The sequence below is a fragment of the Hoplias malabaricus genome, chromosome 14 (genome assembly GCF_029633855.1).
Source record: "Hoplias malabaricus isolate fHopMal1 chromosome 14, fHopMal1.hap1, whole genome shotgun sequence".
NCBI lineage: Eukaryota > Metazoa > Chordata > Actinopteri > Characiformes > Erythrinidae > Hoplias > Hoplias malabaricus.
In genome coordinates, this window is record NC_089813.1 from 8913303 (window position 1) to 8932506 (window position 19204).

General features: G+C 38.5%; 1 protein-coding gene across 2 annotated transcripts in view; it reads right to left on the bottom strand.

The window, feature by feature from the left end:
* The window catches only part of inpp5l (inositol polyphosphate-5-phosphatase L), a 30790-nt gene extending 11586 nt beyond the window's left edge, over positions 1–19204 (bottom strand). For both annotated transcript variants that reach the window (XM_066644102.1, XM_066644101.1), the window contains exons 1-4: positions 18768–19204; positions 5340–5381; positions 4504–4604; positions 3411–3498 (exon numbers count right to left, since the gene is read on the bottom strand). In XM_066644102.1, coding sequence (XP_066500199.1) covers positions 3411–3498; positions 4504–4604; positions 5340–5381; positions 18768–18827 — 291 coding nt within the window. In that variant the 5' untranslated portion in view covers positions 18828–19204. The remainder of the gene's footprint in view (positions 1–3410; positions 3499–4503; positions 4605–5339; positions 5382–18767) is intronic.

Genomic DNA, 19204 nt, shown 5'->3' on the forward strand with positions numbered 1-19204 from the left:
TGTGCGCACACGCACGCGCGTGTGTGTGTGAACTCCAGCAGTATAAATGGTGTTTTGATAAAAAATCACTTGTAAGTCAATACATTTTTATTAAACGCTGCACTGACCTGATTGATGAAGATAGGTGTTGAAGCTAAGAGTGTGCTGGAGACCCTCGATTTGTGTGTGTGTGTGATTGTGTGTGTGTGTGTGTGTGTGTTTATGTATCTGGGGATTTAATTTCAATATGAAGTTTAATTTAAGAATTATACATCAATTTAACTTAATTTTTTTCTTATATTAGTTTTATTTTCTACTAAAATGTCCTTTGTTTTCACATATTTTTTCTGAAACTCTTTGTAATGTAGTTTCTAAACTAATTTTGAATAAGTGTTAAAAAAGGACACAGGGTTTTTGATGTGAAACACTGCAAAGCACCACACCCCCCACACCACCCCAGGTCCAGTTCCTACACATGAGAGAGTACATTTGTGAATGAGTGTGTATGTGAGCGAGTGAGTGTATGTGTGACTGAGTGAATGTGTATATGAGTGGGTGGGTGAGTGAGTGTGTATTTGGGCCCATGACAGAGTATGTATTTGAGTAACGGTGTATGTGAGTGAATGATGGAGTGTGTATGTTAGCGAGCATGTATGCCAATGAGTGAGTGAATATTTGAGTGAGGTAATGAGCATTTATTTGAATGAGTGTGTATGAGAGTGGGTGTGTATGTGAGGGAGGGAGGGTGATTTATTCTTTATGCTCTTTGTGCTGGATCCTAACATATTTGCGTGCATTAAATTATTTAATGACACAGTATGATTGAAGTCACTGTAATACCTCATACGTTTAGTATTACATCATTTGCGCATGTGAATGAGGTAAGATCTATTTGAGAGTTAACAGAGCCACAGCCTAAACTCCAAACAATTCCAACACCCCCTGCCCCCAACACACACACACACACCCCACTCACCCCCTTCAGTTTATTTATCATGTCCAGACGGAGGGTTCTGATCAATAGTTTTAATCTGGACTTAAACGTATTGACTCGGCCTACTGCCCGGCCATTCCCACACATTAACCCAGTCCATCAGAGTACAGAGTAAAAACAAACTAACACACACACACACACACACACACACAACACGCTCTATGACTCTTCACCTGGGTGGGCTATGGGTTAATACCCTGCCAGTCTCTCAGATATCCCTGCTTTGTCCTTTACACAGTAATGCCCTTTACACTGGTTGATATTATTAATTCACATTTGTTATTACTATTAAAGGGGATGCCTAAGAGTGTGGGAAATCGCAGTTCCCTTTATTATTTTACGTTCAGAAGCTCTGCGTTTTTTTAATGTGGAACAGTATGTTTGAGGGAAAAAATATGACTGTTGTTTTTTATGTGGCTCAAGTTGAACTTGTCTGTAAATATTTATTAACTGTTTGAACTACCACAGAAGCTCATTTGTAAATAGAGGTGTTTAGTTTTGTAGTATGTTTCGGTCTGCGTTTACTTTCATGCCGTTAGCGCTTTCACAAATATAGTTACTTCCATTTACAGTTTAAATACGTGACTGTTACCCAGGAATAGAGCAATATCCTCATCTCAGTTCATGCTTTTCAAAGTTTGCCAGTAACTTCACTGTCTAAAATCCTCCAAAATGCCACTATTCTGCCATGAGCAGAGTAAGAAAACCTAGCATAATGACTGAGACACTTTTTTTTTTTTTTTTAACCATTTACAGACACTGGGGATTCGTAAATAGATTAGAGAGCAGCAAATGGTGAGGAGCTATCCTCCTAATTGTATAAAAAGTGTTTTTTTGTTTAATTAAAATCATGAACGTCACATTTAATAAGTACCAAAGCATAGAGTCTTCATCTCTTTAGTCTAGATTTTGGAACAACGCCGTGAGGATTTGAAAGCACTTAGCCATAAATACATTAATAAAGGCAGGTATCAATGTTGTATGATTAGTTCTGGATCATAAACATTGCTCCAACCAATCTCACAGATAATGGCTGGTGCTCCACTATCTCAGAGAAAGCAGTTTCACTGCTCCACAGCCCAGTTCTTCTAGCCAACACTTAGCATTGGGCAGGATGATCGTGTTTTTCTTCGAGGGCTATTTACAACCTCACTCCCGAGTAAGGGAAAGATGCCAATGATTCTGATAATCTTAATCCAACATCAGTACCTGACCTCATGAATATGAGATACAATATGAGATCAAATCCTCACAGAAATATTCCAACATCTAGCCGATACCTCTCCAAACGAGCAGAACCTGTTCCACCATTGACAAAACCACTGAGGTTTAAATCCTAATGGTTAAAGGCAAAGTGTTAAATAAAGTGTGGCCTGTGGAAGCTGTTGTGTCCAATGAGGTCAAGTACAAAAGATCTGAGGATTTTAGTTTGAGCTTTACTCCCTCTAGTGGTCAGAGTGAGGAATGATTTTCTGACCCGTATTAGCAGAGACTGGAGATTGGAGACACACAGACACACAGACACACACACACACACACACACACACACACACACACTAAACTGAGCAGCATGAAATCTAACTCATATAAATAAGCACTTTGAGGTAATTATCCACTACGCTGTTCAATGTACTGCTCTCTAGGGAGGCCTTTTATTGCCATATTGACGTGTGTGTGTGTGTATGGGTGTGTGTGTGTGTGTGTGTGTGTGTGTGTGTGTGTGGTTGAAGGTCATGCAGTTTTCCTGTCTGGATCTCACTCAACGTCCATCTGTAAGTGTGTAAGAGACTACAGTCCTCAACACATTCCCTCTGGCCGTGTTTAACCTGTCAGAAAGGTGCAGCTCCACCGCTGCACTTTAAACATGCCACCAATCATTCAGCTATTCAGATGACTCTGTTTTTCAGGAACTCTCCATAAAGTGGCTCCTCTGAGGAGGAAACTTGGCAACCACTGATGACAACGGCCCTTTCCACGAAGCTAAAACAGGACACAATTCTAAGAGGTGACAGAGATCATTAAGGCCTGGGCCATGCTGTTGCTGCAGTGTGAACTCTGAAGTACAAATAGGGTTAAAAAAAGTAACCAACAAAAAAACAACAACAGGCAGATGTGCAATCATGTTTCTCAGCTTGGAGCAGTGCACCATCTTGTGGTCATAAACTGTGTCTGACCAAGCGGACCATCATTTAAAACCATTTACCGCTTTCCCAGGTACTTAAATCAAAGGTAGTAATAGGAACTTCTCGTAACATCTTCTACTCTTTAAGAACGTCTTCACACAAGATACAAGGCACTGCATGTTCACTCCAAAGAACACAATTTCACTGCTCCACATCCCGAGCAAGGCATCAAGGCAGCGGCTTTCGATTTTGGACATCAACTAAACATCATCCAAGAGGGGGCTCTCTGCCTCCTCGTCCAATCACACACTCACCGTGAAATTGTCCTCTGCCTTGAAGTGAGTGTCGACGTAAACACACACACGGTCAAAGTCCTTCATCTCTGAGCTGGACTCGATGGTCCTACAATAGGAGGAAAAGTGAGAGTAAGTGCCAAACAAAACACACAGGCACAGAGGGCTTCTGAATGCAGAAAGTGTTTTTAGATCTGGGTTAATGATAGTAACCACACTGGGATGGTTAATATACACAAACCTATGTATATATATGTATCCCCATTGTTTAAAATTTTAATCATATCAGTAACAAATTAAAAATATTAATTAAGGTAGATTACTACCTGTTTTAAAGTCGTGTATGAAAAGAATACAGGTTGCAAAATTGAGGTTGGACCATTCATTCATTATCTGTAACCCTTATCCAGTTCAGGGTCGCGGTGGGTCCAGAGCCTACCTGGAATCATTGGGCGCAAGGCGGGAATACACCCTGGAGGGGACACTCCCCACCACAGACACTTTTGAGTCATCAATCCACCTACCAACGTGTAGGACTGTGGGAGGAAACCGGGAAACCCACGCAGACACAGGGAGAACACACCACACTCCTCACAGACAGTCACCCAGAAGAAACCAACGCAGACACAGGGAGAACACACCACACTCCTCACAGACAGTCACCCAGAGGAAACCCACGCAGACACAGGGAGAACACACCACACTCCTCACAGACAGTCACCCGGAGGAAACCCACGCAGACACAGGGAGAACACACCACACTCCTCACAGACAGTCACCCGGAGGAAACCCACGCAGACACAGAGAGAACACACCACACTTCTCACAGACAGTCACCCGGAGGAAACCCACGCAGACACAGAGAGAACACACCACACTCCTCACAGACAGTCCCACAGACCATCACAAATAAAATAAGACTACCCTGTCTTGCAGCTCTGAAACCCCTTGTGGTGCACTTTGCTAAATGTGAGTGTGTGAGTGAAAGAACAAGTGACCTAACTTAGCTCAGAGTTAAAGAACTAAAGGATAGGTCTCTATTTCTTCATATTTCACACCGTCGTGTCTTCTGTATCTCACAAAACATCAGTCTTCACAAGATCTTAAGACTCACCAGAAGAAGTTCTCAGCATGAGCCATGTTGACCATGTAGTCTTTTCCCCCGACCTCCTGGAAGTGCAGCGCAACAAAGCGGGGCCTATGCGTGTGTACAGTCTGTCAGAGAAACAGGAAAAGAAATAAGAACAGATCAGCGCAGGCTTTGCCTCCTTTAGGGCTGCTGATTCAACTCATTAATGAATTACATCTCATTAATTAATTAAGATTAACCCTTTACAAAATCCTCTCCTATGGGAAAACACAACAATATACAGGTTACTTAAAGATAGGATATTCATATATTACAATTATTTATTATAAATATTAATTTACATATAATAAACATTATTTATTTATTTATTAATTTTGAGGTAAAATTTGTGTGTCCTGGTCAAACTACAGGTTTTGTAGACATCCTTGACCCAGAACATACGTCTGCTTATTTTAATTTTCATTGGTTACTTGCTGAATTTCACATAAGGTGGAAAACGTAGCCTGTGCAAAAAGGTGACACACTTTATATTTAGGTTAAACTCTGCAAATCATTAAAAATTCTGCATTAAAATGTAGAGACAAATATCACATATTTCAGCTGTTCTCTGTACAAAATTTTACCTCATTTCTTAAATACAATGTGCCGTTTACATACAACTTTAAAGCAGGAATAAACATAATCTATCACAGCAGACGTTTGAACGGTGCTCTCATTCACTTGTGTGTTTGCATACTCACTATCCACAGTGCTTTATATAAAACTGCACTTGGCAGGCTTCAGTTGAGAAAGAACTGCTGGCCATAAAAGTGACAAAAGCCAGTGTGTTAAACAGAGCTGTTGACCAGAGGAAAACTCACCGTGAAGAACTCCCGGAGCCAATCGCTCTCGATCTCCCCCACCTGAGGAACACAGAACCACATTTCAGTCTCACAGCACATTACTGCTATTATTATCACAGGCCATAATCAGTTTACACTTCAGCCCTGGTTCACAGCAGGTCTTGACCACAACTTAAAATCTGCCACTTTTATCTCATTCAGTCATGAGCACCTACAGCTGAGTACTAGATTTGGGCCTAACATCTTCAGTTAATGAAGGGGCATCTCTTTTATACCCATGGTAATATAGTCTTATCAGCTCCATTTACCATACAGCTGCACTTTATATTTACTGACTGTAGTCCACATGTTGCTCTGCATACTTTGTTAACCCAATAGTCAGAGCAGAGCATGATTTGGATGGTGGATCAATCTGACACAGTGGAGGGGTGTTAGTGTGTGTTGTGCTGGTACGGGTGGATCAGACACAGCAGTGGCTGCTAGAGTTTTCAAAGCCCTCAGTATCACTGCTGGACTAGTGATAAGCAACAGATAAGTTCCAAAGTGCGTCTATATGGTAAGTGGAGCTAATGAAACGGACAGTAAGTGTAAAGTGGAAAAAAGGAAAGTATTTTGTATCTTTTTGAGCATTTTCTTTTTCCCAAACCAAGAAAAATTTGTTTCTCAAACAATTATGATCATTTTACCCACTGCTTTGCATTGATAACAAGCCTTTAGATGCAATGTTTAATATCAAAGCCAAAGTTTTGGAATTGGAACATCAAATGATGCCCTAAAACTTTTCATTCATAAAAAAACTTCTAAGAACAGAAACTTTATTTATGAACAACACATGATGAACAAAATATAAAAAACTGTTTTCACAGTATCCACACATTGAGGCTCTACTAAAAACCAAACACTGACTAAATGTAACACCTTCATATGCAGAATGTAGCAACAAATGGTTTGTGCTGAGCAAAAACACTGATAACAGTAGATCAGTGACATTAAATGTAAACATGTTCTTTGACGTTGCACGTCTACAATAAGAGACAATGCACAACAGTAAAGATTTGTTGCCCTGATTAGTTACTTTACTGTACACACGTGACCTGACATATGGCAAAGGAGCTCACTAATAAAACCCCAAAGAATGTCCAACATATCCACAAAGTCAACACTGTCCTCTGTTATAAGACACACGTCATTCATTAATAATTTCAGCAAGCTTTAGATAAGGGACGTTTAAACAAAGAGCACTAATCACTTCCAGCACATGGCAACACTGTTCAAAGGCCACACTGAATAATATATGAGTGCAGACAACAGAGGGTAAAGCCCTGAGGACAGAAAGTGTGTGTGTAATGAACTAGTGACCTGAGTCTGTCAAATGTGTATCTGTGAATTTAAAGAAGACATTTTTAACACAGAAAAACACTTTTAACTTTAAACACTATTTATTTCAGTGAATATATATATATTAGAATTACTTCTAAATGCTCAAAAATACCCTTAGCTTGTTAGGATAGAGTTAGGCTAGAATAAAAAAAAGATACCTCAGGTTTATATGCGTCCAAATACAAAAGTCAGTAAGGATACCTAGATACACAATACTCACATACGACACATGAATGTCCAATAAAATAAGACATAAGTATCATTTTATGCCTTTTAAAGGAACACTGGGGTTAGGGGCGTGCGATATGACGACATTGGATCGGGAACCGATAAGAATTTGTCCACGATACACCATCACAGTGAGATCATTGGATTGTGCTAATGCACATCCGGTCCACTGCAGTTCTTATAGCTAAGTTGTTTACGTACTGTGTACATATTACACATCAGTTGAATTGGCATTGATTTTTTTTTTTTTTTTCGTCTGCAGTAAAATTACTCATTTTCCTTATGGAGAGGTTGGGGTCTTTGAAGATTCCAAAGGAAGATTTAAAATAATATTCATTCATCCATTCATTATCTGTAAAACGCAGCATGAAAAAGAATCGTGATAAAATCGAGATTGTGATCCTGCACAAAAAAAATCACGATAATGTATTTTTGCCATATCGCCCACCCCTAACTGAGGTGTATTTTTATCTTAAAATTACAGCTTCAATATCTTTGTGATGTTTTACTTGACCTGTAATATTGAGAATAACTCGGTCATTGCTATTCTGGGCTCAGCACTGTAGAAACTACATTATGTAACTCCCTTCCCTTTGATTTTAGGACAGTGCTGTAAACTGTAGGTGGCACCCTGGAACAAAAATCTTACCTTGTGGTTCTTAAATAAGTGCACTTCTTCTATGTAGTGCAACTAACAAAAAAACAGATTAGTGGCCCCTCCACTTGGGGGCGACCATGTTTAAAATCGTTTATGTACAGATTCTCTGAAACCTGCAGTACATAAAGTGTCAAGTTGATGATGTTTTTACACGGTGAAGAAGAAACACTGGGAAAAAAAAAGTTCTAAGCTCATTTAAGCAGACTCTGGAGCCATGCCCGTGCACATATCTCAGCAACAAGTCTCAAGACGAAAGATGTATAAACTTGTTCCTGAGCACAAACAGAACACTGTTTATGTTTATAGCAAATGCTGTGGAAAATTCACTATCTTTTCTCTTTACAAACAAGGCAGATCAAAGCACATATCTTTCAAACATTTGTACATATCTAGTTTTAAAAAAAAACATTGAAAACAATTGACTTGAACTGGGATAACCTCACTGTTAATTGGGTAAAATAAATAAAAGCCTAAAAAAATTAACAATGCTTTCCCAAAAAGAAATTTAACAAATGTAAAAGTAGCAGCTCAAATAAGAACTGCGTATCGAGTAATAAATATCCAGTAGGACACTTTGAGGGTGGGGGGATATGACAAAAATATCATATCAGGATACTTAAAGGAGCACCAAGTAAGATTTGAGGAGGCGGTAGTTTCCTACCCTCCACCAAAAGTTACATACTGCAGTTTCTGCAGTCCTGAACCCAGAGTAGCAATGACAGAGGCTCTGTTCTCCCTATTACATGTCACTGAAACATCACAGTGATATTGAAGCTGTAATTGTAAGTTAAAAATATCATATGTTCCTTTAACTCACAATATTAATCATGATATTTTAGAACAAGAGCACTAAGCATGGATGATGTCCTCTGTATCATGTGAACAACAGGAAAACTGATCTTGATAATGGCAATATATCACCATTAAGACACATCTCTCTCTTAGTCCATGCAGCATCAATCAACACAGGAACATACAGTATGTGGCATCCTTTAGTGAGTGTCATGCCCACATTAGACATTTTGGACCTAATTTCAGTATCTTAATCACACAAATGACCTGGATATCCAAAAATCACTGCTATTAAGTCAGAGAATTCAAAAATGCTTCCACTGAATTTCACTGAAACCACTGTTACCAGTATAAGCACTTTAATTTTTTTTATTCTAGTTTTCAGTTTTTTTAAGGTGTCAAACTTGGTCAATATTTTTGAGGCATGTCAGGTTTCTCAGGGAGCAACATTTTACCATTTGTTGGACAATCGATACAATATAAAACATTGAATCTGAACAATCTGTGGTGTGTGACCCAGTCTCAACAAAACTAATTTAGAAACTAATAACTGGATACAGACTGTTAAACTGTAACTGAATAAATAAACCCAATTTACTGCTGAATTTAAGTATTCATAATAAGTATTATTATTAGAAAATACTCAAAGTATAAATAATCAGTATGTTACTAAAGAAGACATAAACTAGGTTCATTCTGAGTAAAGTTATGTTATTTAGATAAAATACTGACAGTTACAATACTTACTTTCTACTTCTTTTACAGTAAAGAATACTCAAAAACATCCAGGTCTTATAATTTGACGTTTGTCAATCAGTTGCTGTGTGTATTTTCCTGTATGACTGTAATTCTCCTGTTTTAGAGTGTGTGCCTTGTGTTTTACGGTATGTAGATACTTATGAAAGATGCTAGGATGGATGTTTTGTTTCTATGCTGAAAAATGTGGATGTTTGGGTCTTATGCTGCTGATAAATGCTGGATATTTAAGGATGTTCCACAACACTTATATAACTTACTCAGTATCTGATTATTGCTTTGAGTTGTCTGGAAATGTGGGCTATTTTAGGTTTGCATCTTGTCTTTGAAGCAATGCATTTACTTGCGTATGGGTTCAGATACCAACGTTGACACTTTGTTGTATGTCAGATACTAATATTGATAAATCTACATTCTTTATAGGCTTTCCCATGCTCTTATTAATGTAACATTTTCGAATACACATAACTAGCCCATAGTGGTTGAGTACTAAATTATACAATACAGGAAACCAAATTGCTCTGCAACACGCAGGAAATAATAGCAATATAAAAAGACATGCTTGGTTTATGTGCTTGATTCACCATCTTTTCAAGTGACAATTTGAGAATTCGAGAAGCATCACTGCTTTTATTGAAGTATTTTGGGCCTGATTGCAGACACTGAGCAGAATGTTGGGTTTCAGACAACACATCTCATGAGACTATTAAAAAATAATCAATAACCTAGCATTGCAAAAGAGGGTATTTTTACTCATAAAAACATATATCTACAGCTTCACCACCTACATATAATATTCACTATGCTACACTTGTCCTACTTTTCTTTCAGTGCTGGAAAAAAAAAGTTAACAGATAGGTTTGGGCCTGTTCAGAACGGTCTAACCTTGTTCGGAAAGTCAGCTTTAATAGTCAAATACATGGCTGGACAAAAGAACAAAAGCAAGGTGCCCAGCTAAAAATAGCAAAAGCAGCCACCTTAAATTTTGCCAGTACTTTTGCACATTTTCTCAGTAAATCAATCTGAGATTAATTAACAAATGGTTAATTTTAGGTTTAATGTTTAGGATGTTTTGTGCAGTGCATATTGTTTTGAAATCCTAATCTCGTTGTCAGTCACGTATGATTTTTAACCATGACGTCAACAACGTGGCATTTTGCACGCAGTGGATTCCACACTGAGACAAACTCAGCAAGGACACCAGGAACTGTTTTTTACATAAACTGTCAAACTTTAACAATACTGATCCATACAACTAGACCGCAAGCCCATTATAGCACAAAGTTATGAATATATTACAAGTTTAGACTGTGAATACGATGATGAAGTCATGTCATAGTGTATATCATCAGGGCTTGACATGCATTGCTAAAGCAACAGCATTGTAAAACACAAATAAATACAAAACATAAACAAAAAAGGACATCTACTTCATGAAACAACCGAAAGTCTGACAGAGAACTAAAGTAAACAAAAATTTAAATGTTGAAAGTTTACAAATGATAGTACAGCTATAACCGCAGAGGACTGGTAAAGTTGAGGCGAAAACCAAGTTCTCATCTGTCTGAGGGTAATTACAATGTTACGCTCTAGGAAAAGGCTTCCATTTCTTGTTAGCTACATTAGCTTAACATTTCCAGTAGAAAACATGGCAAACTTCAGACACCAAACAAAATTTTGTTATGTTTGCATCTGAAGTGAGGGGAAGTTGTGTAAATTAAGCCAATAAACACAGTGCTAGCTAGTACAGTACAAGCCTCACATACTTAACTTAACTAGTGCTAAGCTAACAAAGCAAATCTCAGACACTGCCTCATATTGCTTTCTAATACTCCTCAAGTTCCTGATTACAACTTTTGAGTACACGTATACACTATTTATATTGCTGTCAAAGTTCCAAATGCCAAAAGAGAATTTTTTTTTTAATTTGTGCAGCACTGTCCAAATAAACACTGTGTCCACTCAGTGTCCACTGTGTTAGACATGCTAAGTTTCTGGTCCACCTCTAGATATAAAGTCAGAGACATTAGCTCATATGTTGTTGCACAATTTGTGTTGGTTGTTCTCTACTCCTTCATCAGTGGACATAGGATGGTTCTCAGACCAGCAGTGACACTAAGTGGTTTAAACTCCAACATCACTGCTGTATCTGATCCACTCAGACCAACACAACTACACACAAACATGTCACCACCATATCAGTGTCACTGCAGCACTGAGAATGATCTATACTTGTTCTGTGGGGGTCCTGACCATTGAAGAACAGACTGAAAAGCTAATCTGAGCAAGAACATGGTACATTTGTTTGTGTGTTTGAGAACATTTTACAGTTTGTTGAGAAGTTGAGGTGTGTTTCCTGGGATGACTCAGCTTCAACATGTTTGGGATGAGTTGGAATGTTGCTTGTGATCCAGAGCTAATCATCCAACATTATTGCCTGACCTAACTAATGAGTCTAAATGACGTCTCATCCCCAGAGCAATATTCCAACATGTAATAAAGCCTATACCAGAAGAGCTGGTTCTGTAACAACTGTAAAGAGATGACAGACGACTATAAATATAGATGTCCATAAATCTTTGAGTATAAACTAATCAGTCATAACATTAAATCCACATCCTTTATTTCTACACTGACCGTCCATTTTAAGAGGTGACCTGACCATACCCTATGTCGTTCTGCAATTATAGACCTTACACATTGTGTTGCTCTGAAAATTCTGCATTTGCTAGCTGTTTTCCTGAATTTTGGATGTATACTTTCCTCTTGTGTTATCCATGTAGTGATATTCTGTTATCCTGATTAACCACACACAGGTCAGTTTAAAAATACAAGTTGTACTAGAAGCCATATAGGCAGGATCTACTTGAAAGCCAGTGGGTCTTTGCATAGTTTATTTGCATGGGTGGGCAAGGTGAGCTACTGCGTGGGCTGGACAAGCGTAAAACCGCTCTACAGTGACAACAAGGTCCTGTACAAACACCTGAAAACAAACTCCAGATTAAACCAGCTAGAGAAGGACTCAGACCTTTCACTAGTGCCATGTTAGCATGTCTGTACTGAGTCAAAATGAGACATTAGAAATGGCAGGACTCCACTTTTCCCAGCACCACTACCATTGCTGAAGCACTGAGTATCTGCTAAAAACACCAATACAATAACTCTCCTTTAGGAGCTACTCAGCTTTAAAATAAGTTAGGATTAACGTTTTCAAATGAAACACTTTACTGTCTTAATCTAAAATTTGGCTATCATGCTCAAACTACTCAAACATTACAGTACCGCTTAAGAACATATACATAGATACAACCTTGTCATCTCTCATTAATCCCAGCTGCCTTTTACACATTGTGAAATGTTTCATTAAACAGGCCAATCAAAAATTCTCCAAAATGCCTTCAAATAAAATTTGATGACATGACTTCATCTGAAAAAGGAGAATTCTGGAGGTATTGTTTTTGTCTGACAGCAACTGACATCACAGTACATAATGTGAAAGTGTGCTATTTCAGGACAGATTTGTTACAGTACTGAATCTAGTTAATTCTTTGTTTTCCTACAGTCCTACATAACTGATATCCATCAGTGCTGATACGCCACCAATTACATACAACTAACTAAACAGAACCAAAACCACATTTTTAAGTTTATGTAAAAAACATGCTAATTACACCCTAAAAACTTATGGGCTGCACCATATTTTGTTTAGTTATCATGATATTAGTGCTTGCTCTAACAAAACTGCAAAAAAGCTATGCAAATAAACTCTCTAACCTCTTACTGCAAAGTGTGATCTCTTGATCTCTGTTCCAGATGAGTTCCTGGGTGTCTGGATCAAATCAATCATTGAATCCAATAAAACTAAAGAATTATAGTGCATATCTTTAATTATGTAACATAAATTTAGTTATGACTAATATAGCGAGACTGGAATAGCTACTGTAACATGTTTTGCAAATACAGTGGAACCTCTACTAACGAACGCCTAAACTAACGAACTTTCCAAGATACAAACCGGGCATTTGAATATTTATTGCCTCCACAAATGAACCATGACTCTAGAAACGAACCCAAGCCTCCGCTGAGCCGGCGTCTGGAAATGGCCACTGACCCCAATAGGCGAGTCTCCCAGCGCGCCCAGACTTGAGTGAGCTTTTAAGATTAGCAAATTGTAGCTTTAGCAATTTAGCATTAGTGTAAATAGCAGACATCGAAATTCGTGCTAAGTTAAACCGTATGTACGCTTCGTCTCCCCACATTCACCGCCTACTCTCCGTTATTCCCCCCACCCCCCACCTCCCGTCATACAGCCAGTGCCTGTGTAACTCCTCCAGCCAGTCGTCACGTCTTCATTAGTAACGCTACATATATTTTTTTACTAATTTGAGAGTGTTGTAAACATATATCAGTGCAAAAAGGGTGACTTTCGGGGCGGGGGCTGGAACGCATTAATTGCTTTTCCATTATTTTAAATGGGGAAAATCGAGAAACTAACTTTTCTACTTACGAACCGGGTCACGGAACAGATCAAGTTCGTAGGTAGAGGTTCCACTGTATGCTGTTTTTAACCAGATACTCATATGCCCTATTTTTTTAACACATTTTAAACCACTTTCATTTTAAGAGCATCGCTGATTGTGTAACAATTTTTTTTTGCATACTGAGACCTGTACAATTAGTTTTGATGGATTGACTAATGAAGGAATGGACTGATTTAGTGCAGTAAGTTATTTATATCTCCCCCTGGCCTGAATTTTTCCACAGACAAATTTCAAACATTGAATATACTTAACAGCTTTAGAGAAGAGCAATAGAGGCCCTGATAAAATCCTTGCATACAGAAGCACCACCTATATATTTAGAGAAAAGGCCATTTACTCATTCTCTTTACACTCTCTCTCTCTCTCTCTCTCTCTCTCCTGTAGAACTGGAAGGGTGGGCCAATGGAAACTTTCTTCATCTGTAGTCTCAGGAGACTTTCCCAATTTGCAACGCTTCATTTCCTATTGCTGGGCCTGAATCCAAGGGCTGATATTTCAAGTTACTTTAAGTGCTTTTACAGTCTTTCATCTCTGTACATGTTCATGGGAAAAGAGTCAGAGAACGGACAAATTAATCTCTAAAAATACCTGTAATCGGCCATGTATAAGCTGTGTTATATATATATATATATATATATATATATATCAAATATAAAATAAGGTGTATACATTAACTGATGCTAAAAAGAGCTGATATAAACTAAAAAAGATGGGTGTACACAGTACCACACCCATTATTTGATCTGACAAGAAAACCTTGCTGAGAAAAAGAGATTGACCACAGAAACAGCTGAACATCTGAGATGTGGAAGAATTTCCTTGGAACCCAAGAAGCAGAAAATGCAACCAACTTCCAAAAAAAACTGAAAGAAAACACTTTAGATGCCTTTAGATTTTGTGGCTTCTCTGTAATTTTCTGTTGAATTAATTCCTTTCATGCTTTTGTCTGACAGCTTCAGGGTGTATGTGAAAACCATGTCTGAAACCATTTGAGGTCAGGGTTTATAACCTTAGCATGCAACAATGGCAGGAATGATGGGGGCTGAGCGAAGCACTCATCAGACAGGACTGGCGTGAGACGGAGCTCTCTGAGCTTTCAGGAGTTGAATAGAGAATTACTGGCTTCACAAAGGTATTCAGTACAGCATGTAATGAAAGACGGAAAGAATGCTGGTTCACAAACTGCAGCTTCTTCTAGTGAATGCTCTTTGCTAAAATGTTGTGCAATAGATGAAACCAAGTGAACACAAAGCAAGAGTGTAGTTCACAAGAAAATGATAACTTCTTAATAAAGAAGTGGACTTGACCCTTAGAGGTGTGATGTATTATGAAATATTTCTAAGAACTGTGACTAGTTGCGATGCAATTTTCTGTGTGTAATATACTGCATCTCTGAGATTGTATCTCTCGGTCATAACCAGTTTCTAAGACTGAACTTTTGAGATTTCGATGAAAAGCTCAAAGCCGGAAAGAATGGAGTTTAATTGTGGGTATTTGAATTTGTAGCCCATTGAACAACGGCAAGGATGAAAAGATACATATATAAACTGTCTAAAACTCTAACATACCACATTCAAAATATCCATGCCATTTTAAACAAGCCATTGCCGGGTTAGTAGGTTTATGATGCCTGTTCTAACTTGTCGTCAATCCTCTGCATAACTCAATAATGCAGTACAATAATGCAATCTTCAAATACACAATACTTTTGCCATAATGCGCACTTATTTTCCACCATACCAGAGACAAAAAAGTAGTATTGCTTTTCTAGTTGCAATGTGTATCAAGACAAAGCTCTGGGTCTTTCCAATAAAAATGCAGTTAATGTCTGAACTGGTGCCGCACAATAACAGTTAGTTACAAGGTCACAGCACTTTGTGAACTTTTTAACACAATAAGCAAGCCAAATATATCTAAGCCCCAACCACATCTGGTAAGCCATCAGCAGGGACACTAGAAAGCCTACCATTTTTGGAAGTTTGTTTTTACAGCTCAACACATCACTGTTGACCTATTAGAAAGTAGACAGGAGAGGTCAAAATCCTCTGGGAAAAGATATCCATCTGTTTATGGTCACAATGGACCCAAACATGCGCTTGCACTGTGCCAAATATGGCCACGGGAAACTGTTTGCAGAGCCAATTTTCCACTGTCTAACCCCTAGGCTTACACATGCACACACAGCAAGAAGGCAATATCTTGACAAAAACTATTAAAACAACAACTCTGGGCTATTTGCATAGAGCAAAGTTTGTCAAGTAAAACCAGGTGTCAAGGGCCAATAGCCCTGAAGGATTTCTCACAATAAAACTTTACAGAGGGACTTAATCAGAATCAACAAATCCACTGAAGGTGTGAGGGATTATTTTTTGTTTCATTAAATCGGAATGGGGATGTTTATCTTGCAGTCCTAGTGAGGTTATAGTGAGGTTATAATTGCTCATGCAAGTTTTATGTCATGCATAGTTTTACAAATCTATCATGAACATCAACCATGTTATATTTCACACCTTTCTCTGGACTAAACAAATCTAAAAATATTAAAATTTAAAAAGTAAAATTAAACAAAAATTACAAATGTATATTCCTCAAAACCCATTGAGTTGTGCCTTATTTTGTAGTTATGGTTTGACCAAGTATTGTCAAGTCTATGGATAAGAAGGTTCTTAAACAGTAGCTATCCTGACATACGTTAAACAAATATATCTAATGTTTAAAGGCTTTTCCTGTTACGTTTACCTTAAACTTATCACAGGATCTTCCAAATTTCAAGGTCAAAATAACTACATTGGTACAAACATGCAAAAACTCCTCAATGAAATACAAATGTAGAAAAGTACTACAACAATACTTCAGCATCATTACATAGCATTATCATCACAAACTGTAGGTTACTGATATGAAAGCAACATTTGACCTGTCTGGCTGATTTGTGAGTGTATTTTTATGAAGATTTCCATTCAAATTGCAGCAGTGGTAGCTTGCATATTGTATCATTCTTAAAATAACAACTCCATATATAGTATCAATACTATAAGAAAATATTTCATCTATAGCTGATTTATGTTTGATTTGTTTTGTAATAATAAATTACAAATAATAAATTTGAAAATACCAAAACAGAAAAACAAAATAAAATCTAACACACAAAATGCCAGAGCCCTGCCACTGTGTACTGAGCCCCTTATAATGCCCTTTACACTGTCCAGGTGTAGTTACTGTTTTTTTTTTTTTTAACAATTTATATTCAAATAATGAAGGCCTTACATTGATTATTATTATTATTATCTCAAAAGCGTGGACAAAGACTTCAATTCCAATCCACAAAACATATTTAAATAAGTGTGCATAACATAAATAAATGCATTCAAAAAGAGCCATATCTGTTTTTGTAAGACTGATGAGATTTTGATATTATTAAATTGCAAATGAAGAGATCTATGAATATTTAATGTAACAAATTTTACATCCAATATCAATAAACAGCATTATATTTTTTAGAATAAAATAACGTATAACGGTCATTTTAATTTATAATAGTTATTTAATGATAATATATGCTACGCTATCAATAACAAATATTTACCGATATATTACTGAATAAATTAATAAGTTATGTTTATTAGTATAAAGTAATTATTCATCACACTGAACTAAAAAGCTGAATTTCAGAAATGTAAGTTAATCTAAAATATACATTGTGATTTGTAAAGGTAAAAACGTCATTTTCCGCCAGCGTCTATAGCGCGAGTGCGAAAAACTGCCGTTTAAACGTCCGCGGGACTTCCTGTTTGAATTTGAATGCGCGCACGGGGAGCGTTTGCTCCGTGCTGATTGGCTGCCACAGCTCCGCGAGCTCGTAGGGGGAGCGTTGCCTCCAACGGTCGGTGCGCGCTACTCCAGCGCGAGGCTGAGGTCGGACCGAGGCCCGAGAGAGAGACAGTAACGGACTTAACGGTGAAAACACACCGACAACGCGGAGACTAAAGGAGTCAGAGGAGCAATAAGATCCTCCAAACTTACTCCGAAACGGTTTTCACACAGTTCTGTATCAGTCACAGCCACAAGGCTTCCTGCACCATTTAAGGTGGAACTGAAAATTCTACTAAGAAGCACAAACTCAACTTTAGCGACCAAATGTAATCCGCCAGTTTGAACTGGAACTGGGTTGTCGAATAAGAAACAGGCGAATAAAACCTGCGACCATCTTTAAGAAGAGACCAACTCGGTGTCAGAATATAGTCTAAACGCAGCATAATTTAAGGTGGAACGGCCCATTCAGAGCATAAGCGAAGAAATAACCCCCAGCGCCCGGATGGAACTGTACCATTTATGGTGCAAATTCTAACAAGAAATGGCGAATGAAATACAAACTTGAGGACCAGATTGTACCTGCGGCATAATTGCTGTATAATTTAAGGTGGAACAAGCCAACTTAAACCTCTCCGACACGTAGTACACGTATTTATCGTTGGTTATATCTCTATGCCAGTGATAACCACACTTGTAATCTTGTTAAGTCAGGAGACACACGTAATATTTGGTTAAATTGCTTGTACAACCTCTGTCAACACAGGAGCCAAACTTCTGACTGCCCAGTTTTGGGGCAAGGTTGAATTCATCAATTACAGCCAACGTTAGAGCGTACATGTCTTGTGTTATATGACACGTACTATGAGTTTCATAACTGGTGATATTAACGTCAGGGTGTCGGTTACAACACTTCTAAATCTTGCAGTGAGTCTAGCATTCTCTGGAAATGTAACCCAGGTCATTTAAATGGCTACCAGGTGGTAATTCTCTGTACGAATAAAAGGATGTAGTGCTGCATTTGTGGGAATGCGATGTGTATTGTCATAATATCACAGTTAATAACAGAAAACGCCTATACGAGAGATAATGTCCTCCAAGCTTAGATTCTCTGAAACCCAGCAAAGTTGCCTGTCCTCAGCTTGACGTGACATTGACGTTGTTACCTGTGCAGTTGTAAAGTTGAGCTGTTCTCTACATTAGGAACCCCTGTCTGGTTAGTATGAGTGAGAGGTTTACATCCAATAATGACCCTCTGCGTGGATGCATGGGGACACTTACGTTGTCAAACAAGGAGCCGACGTTTGCGGTGACCAGTAATACGTCCGTGTGGTGCTCCATATTCAGGTCCAGTAAATAGTCCAAGAGGGAAAACGGTGCTCGGTGTGGCTAATGTTGTTGAAGGTGTCTGTCTCCAAAGCGAGGGGCAGTAGGAGTCAAAGGCAGGGATTTAGTCCGCGGCGATGCTCTCTCTCTCCTCTTGGTTCAAGACACGGCTCTTTTCTTCGCATCGACGAGCTGCTTCATGGTCGCCCTACGCTCGGCCACATTTCTCGCTGCTCTCCCGTTAAGTCGTCCAGACCGCGCGCTCCGGCGCCGGCGCCTCTCCGCCTCGGTTCATGTTAATTGGGCTTAAGATCTGAGCTGCATTAGCCCGGAGAGGACGAACCCAAGCTGGGGTTTGGAGAGAGAGAGACTCTGCTGCTTGCTGCTCTACA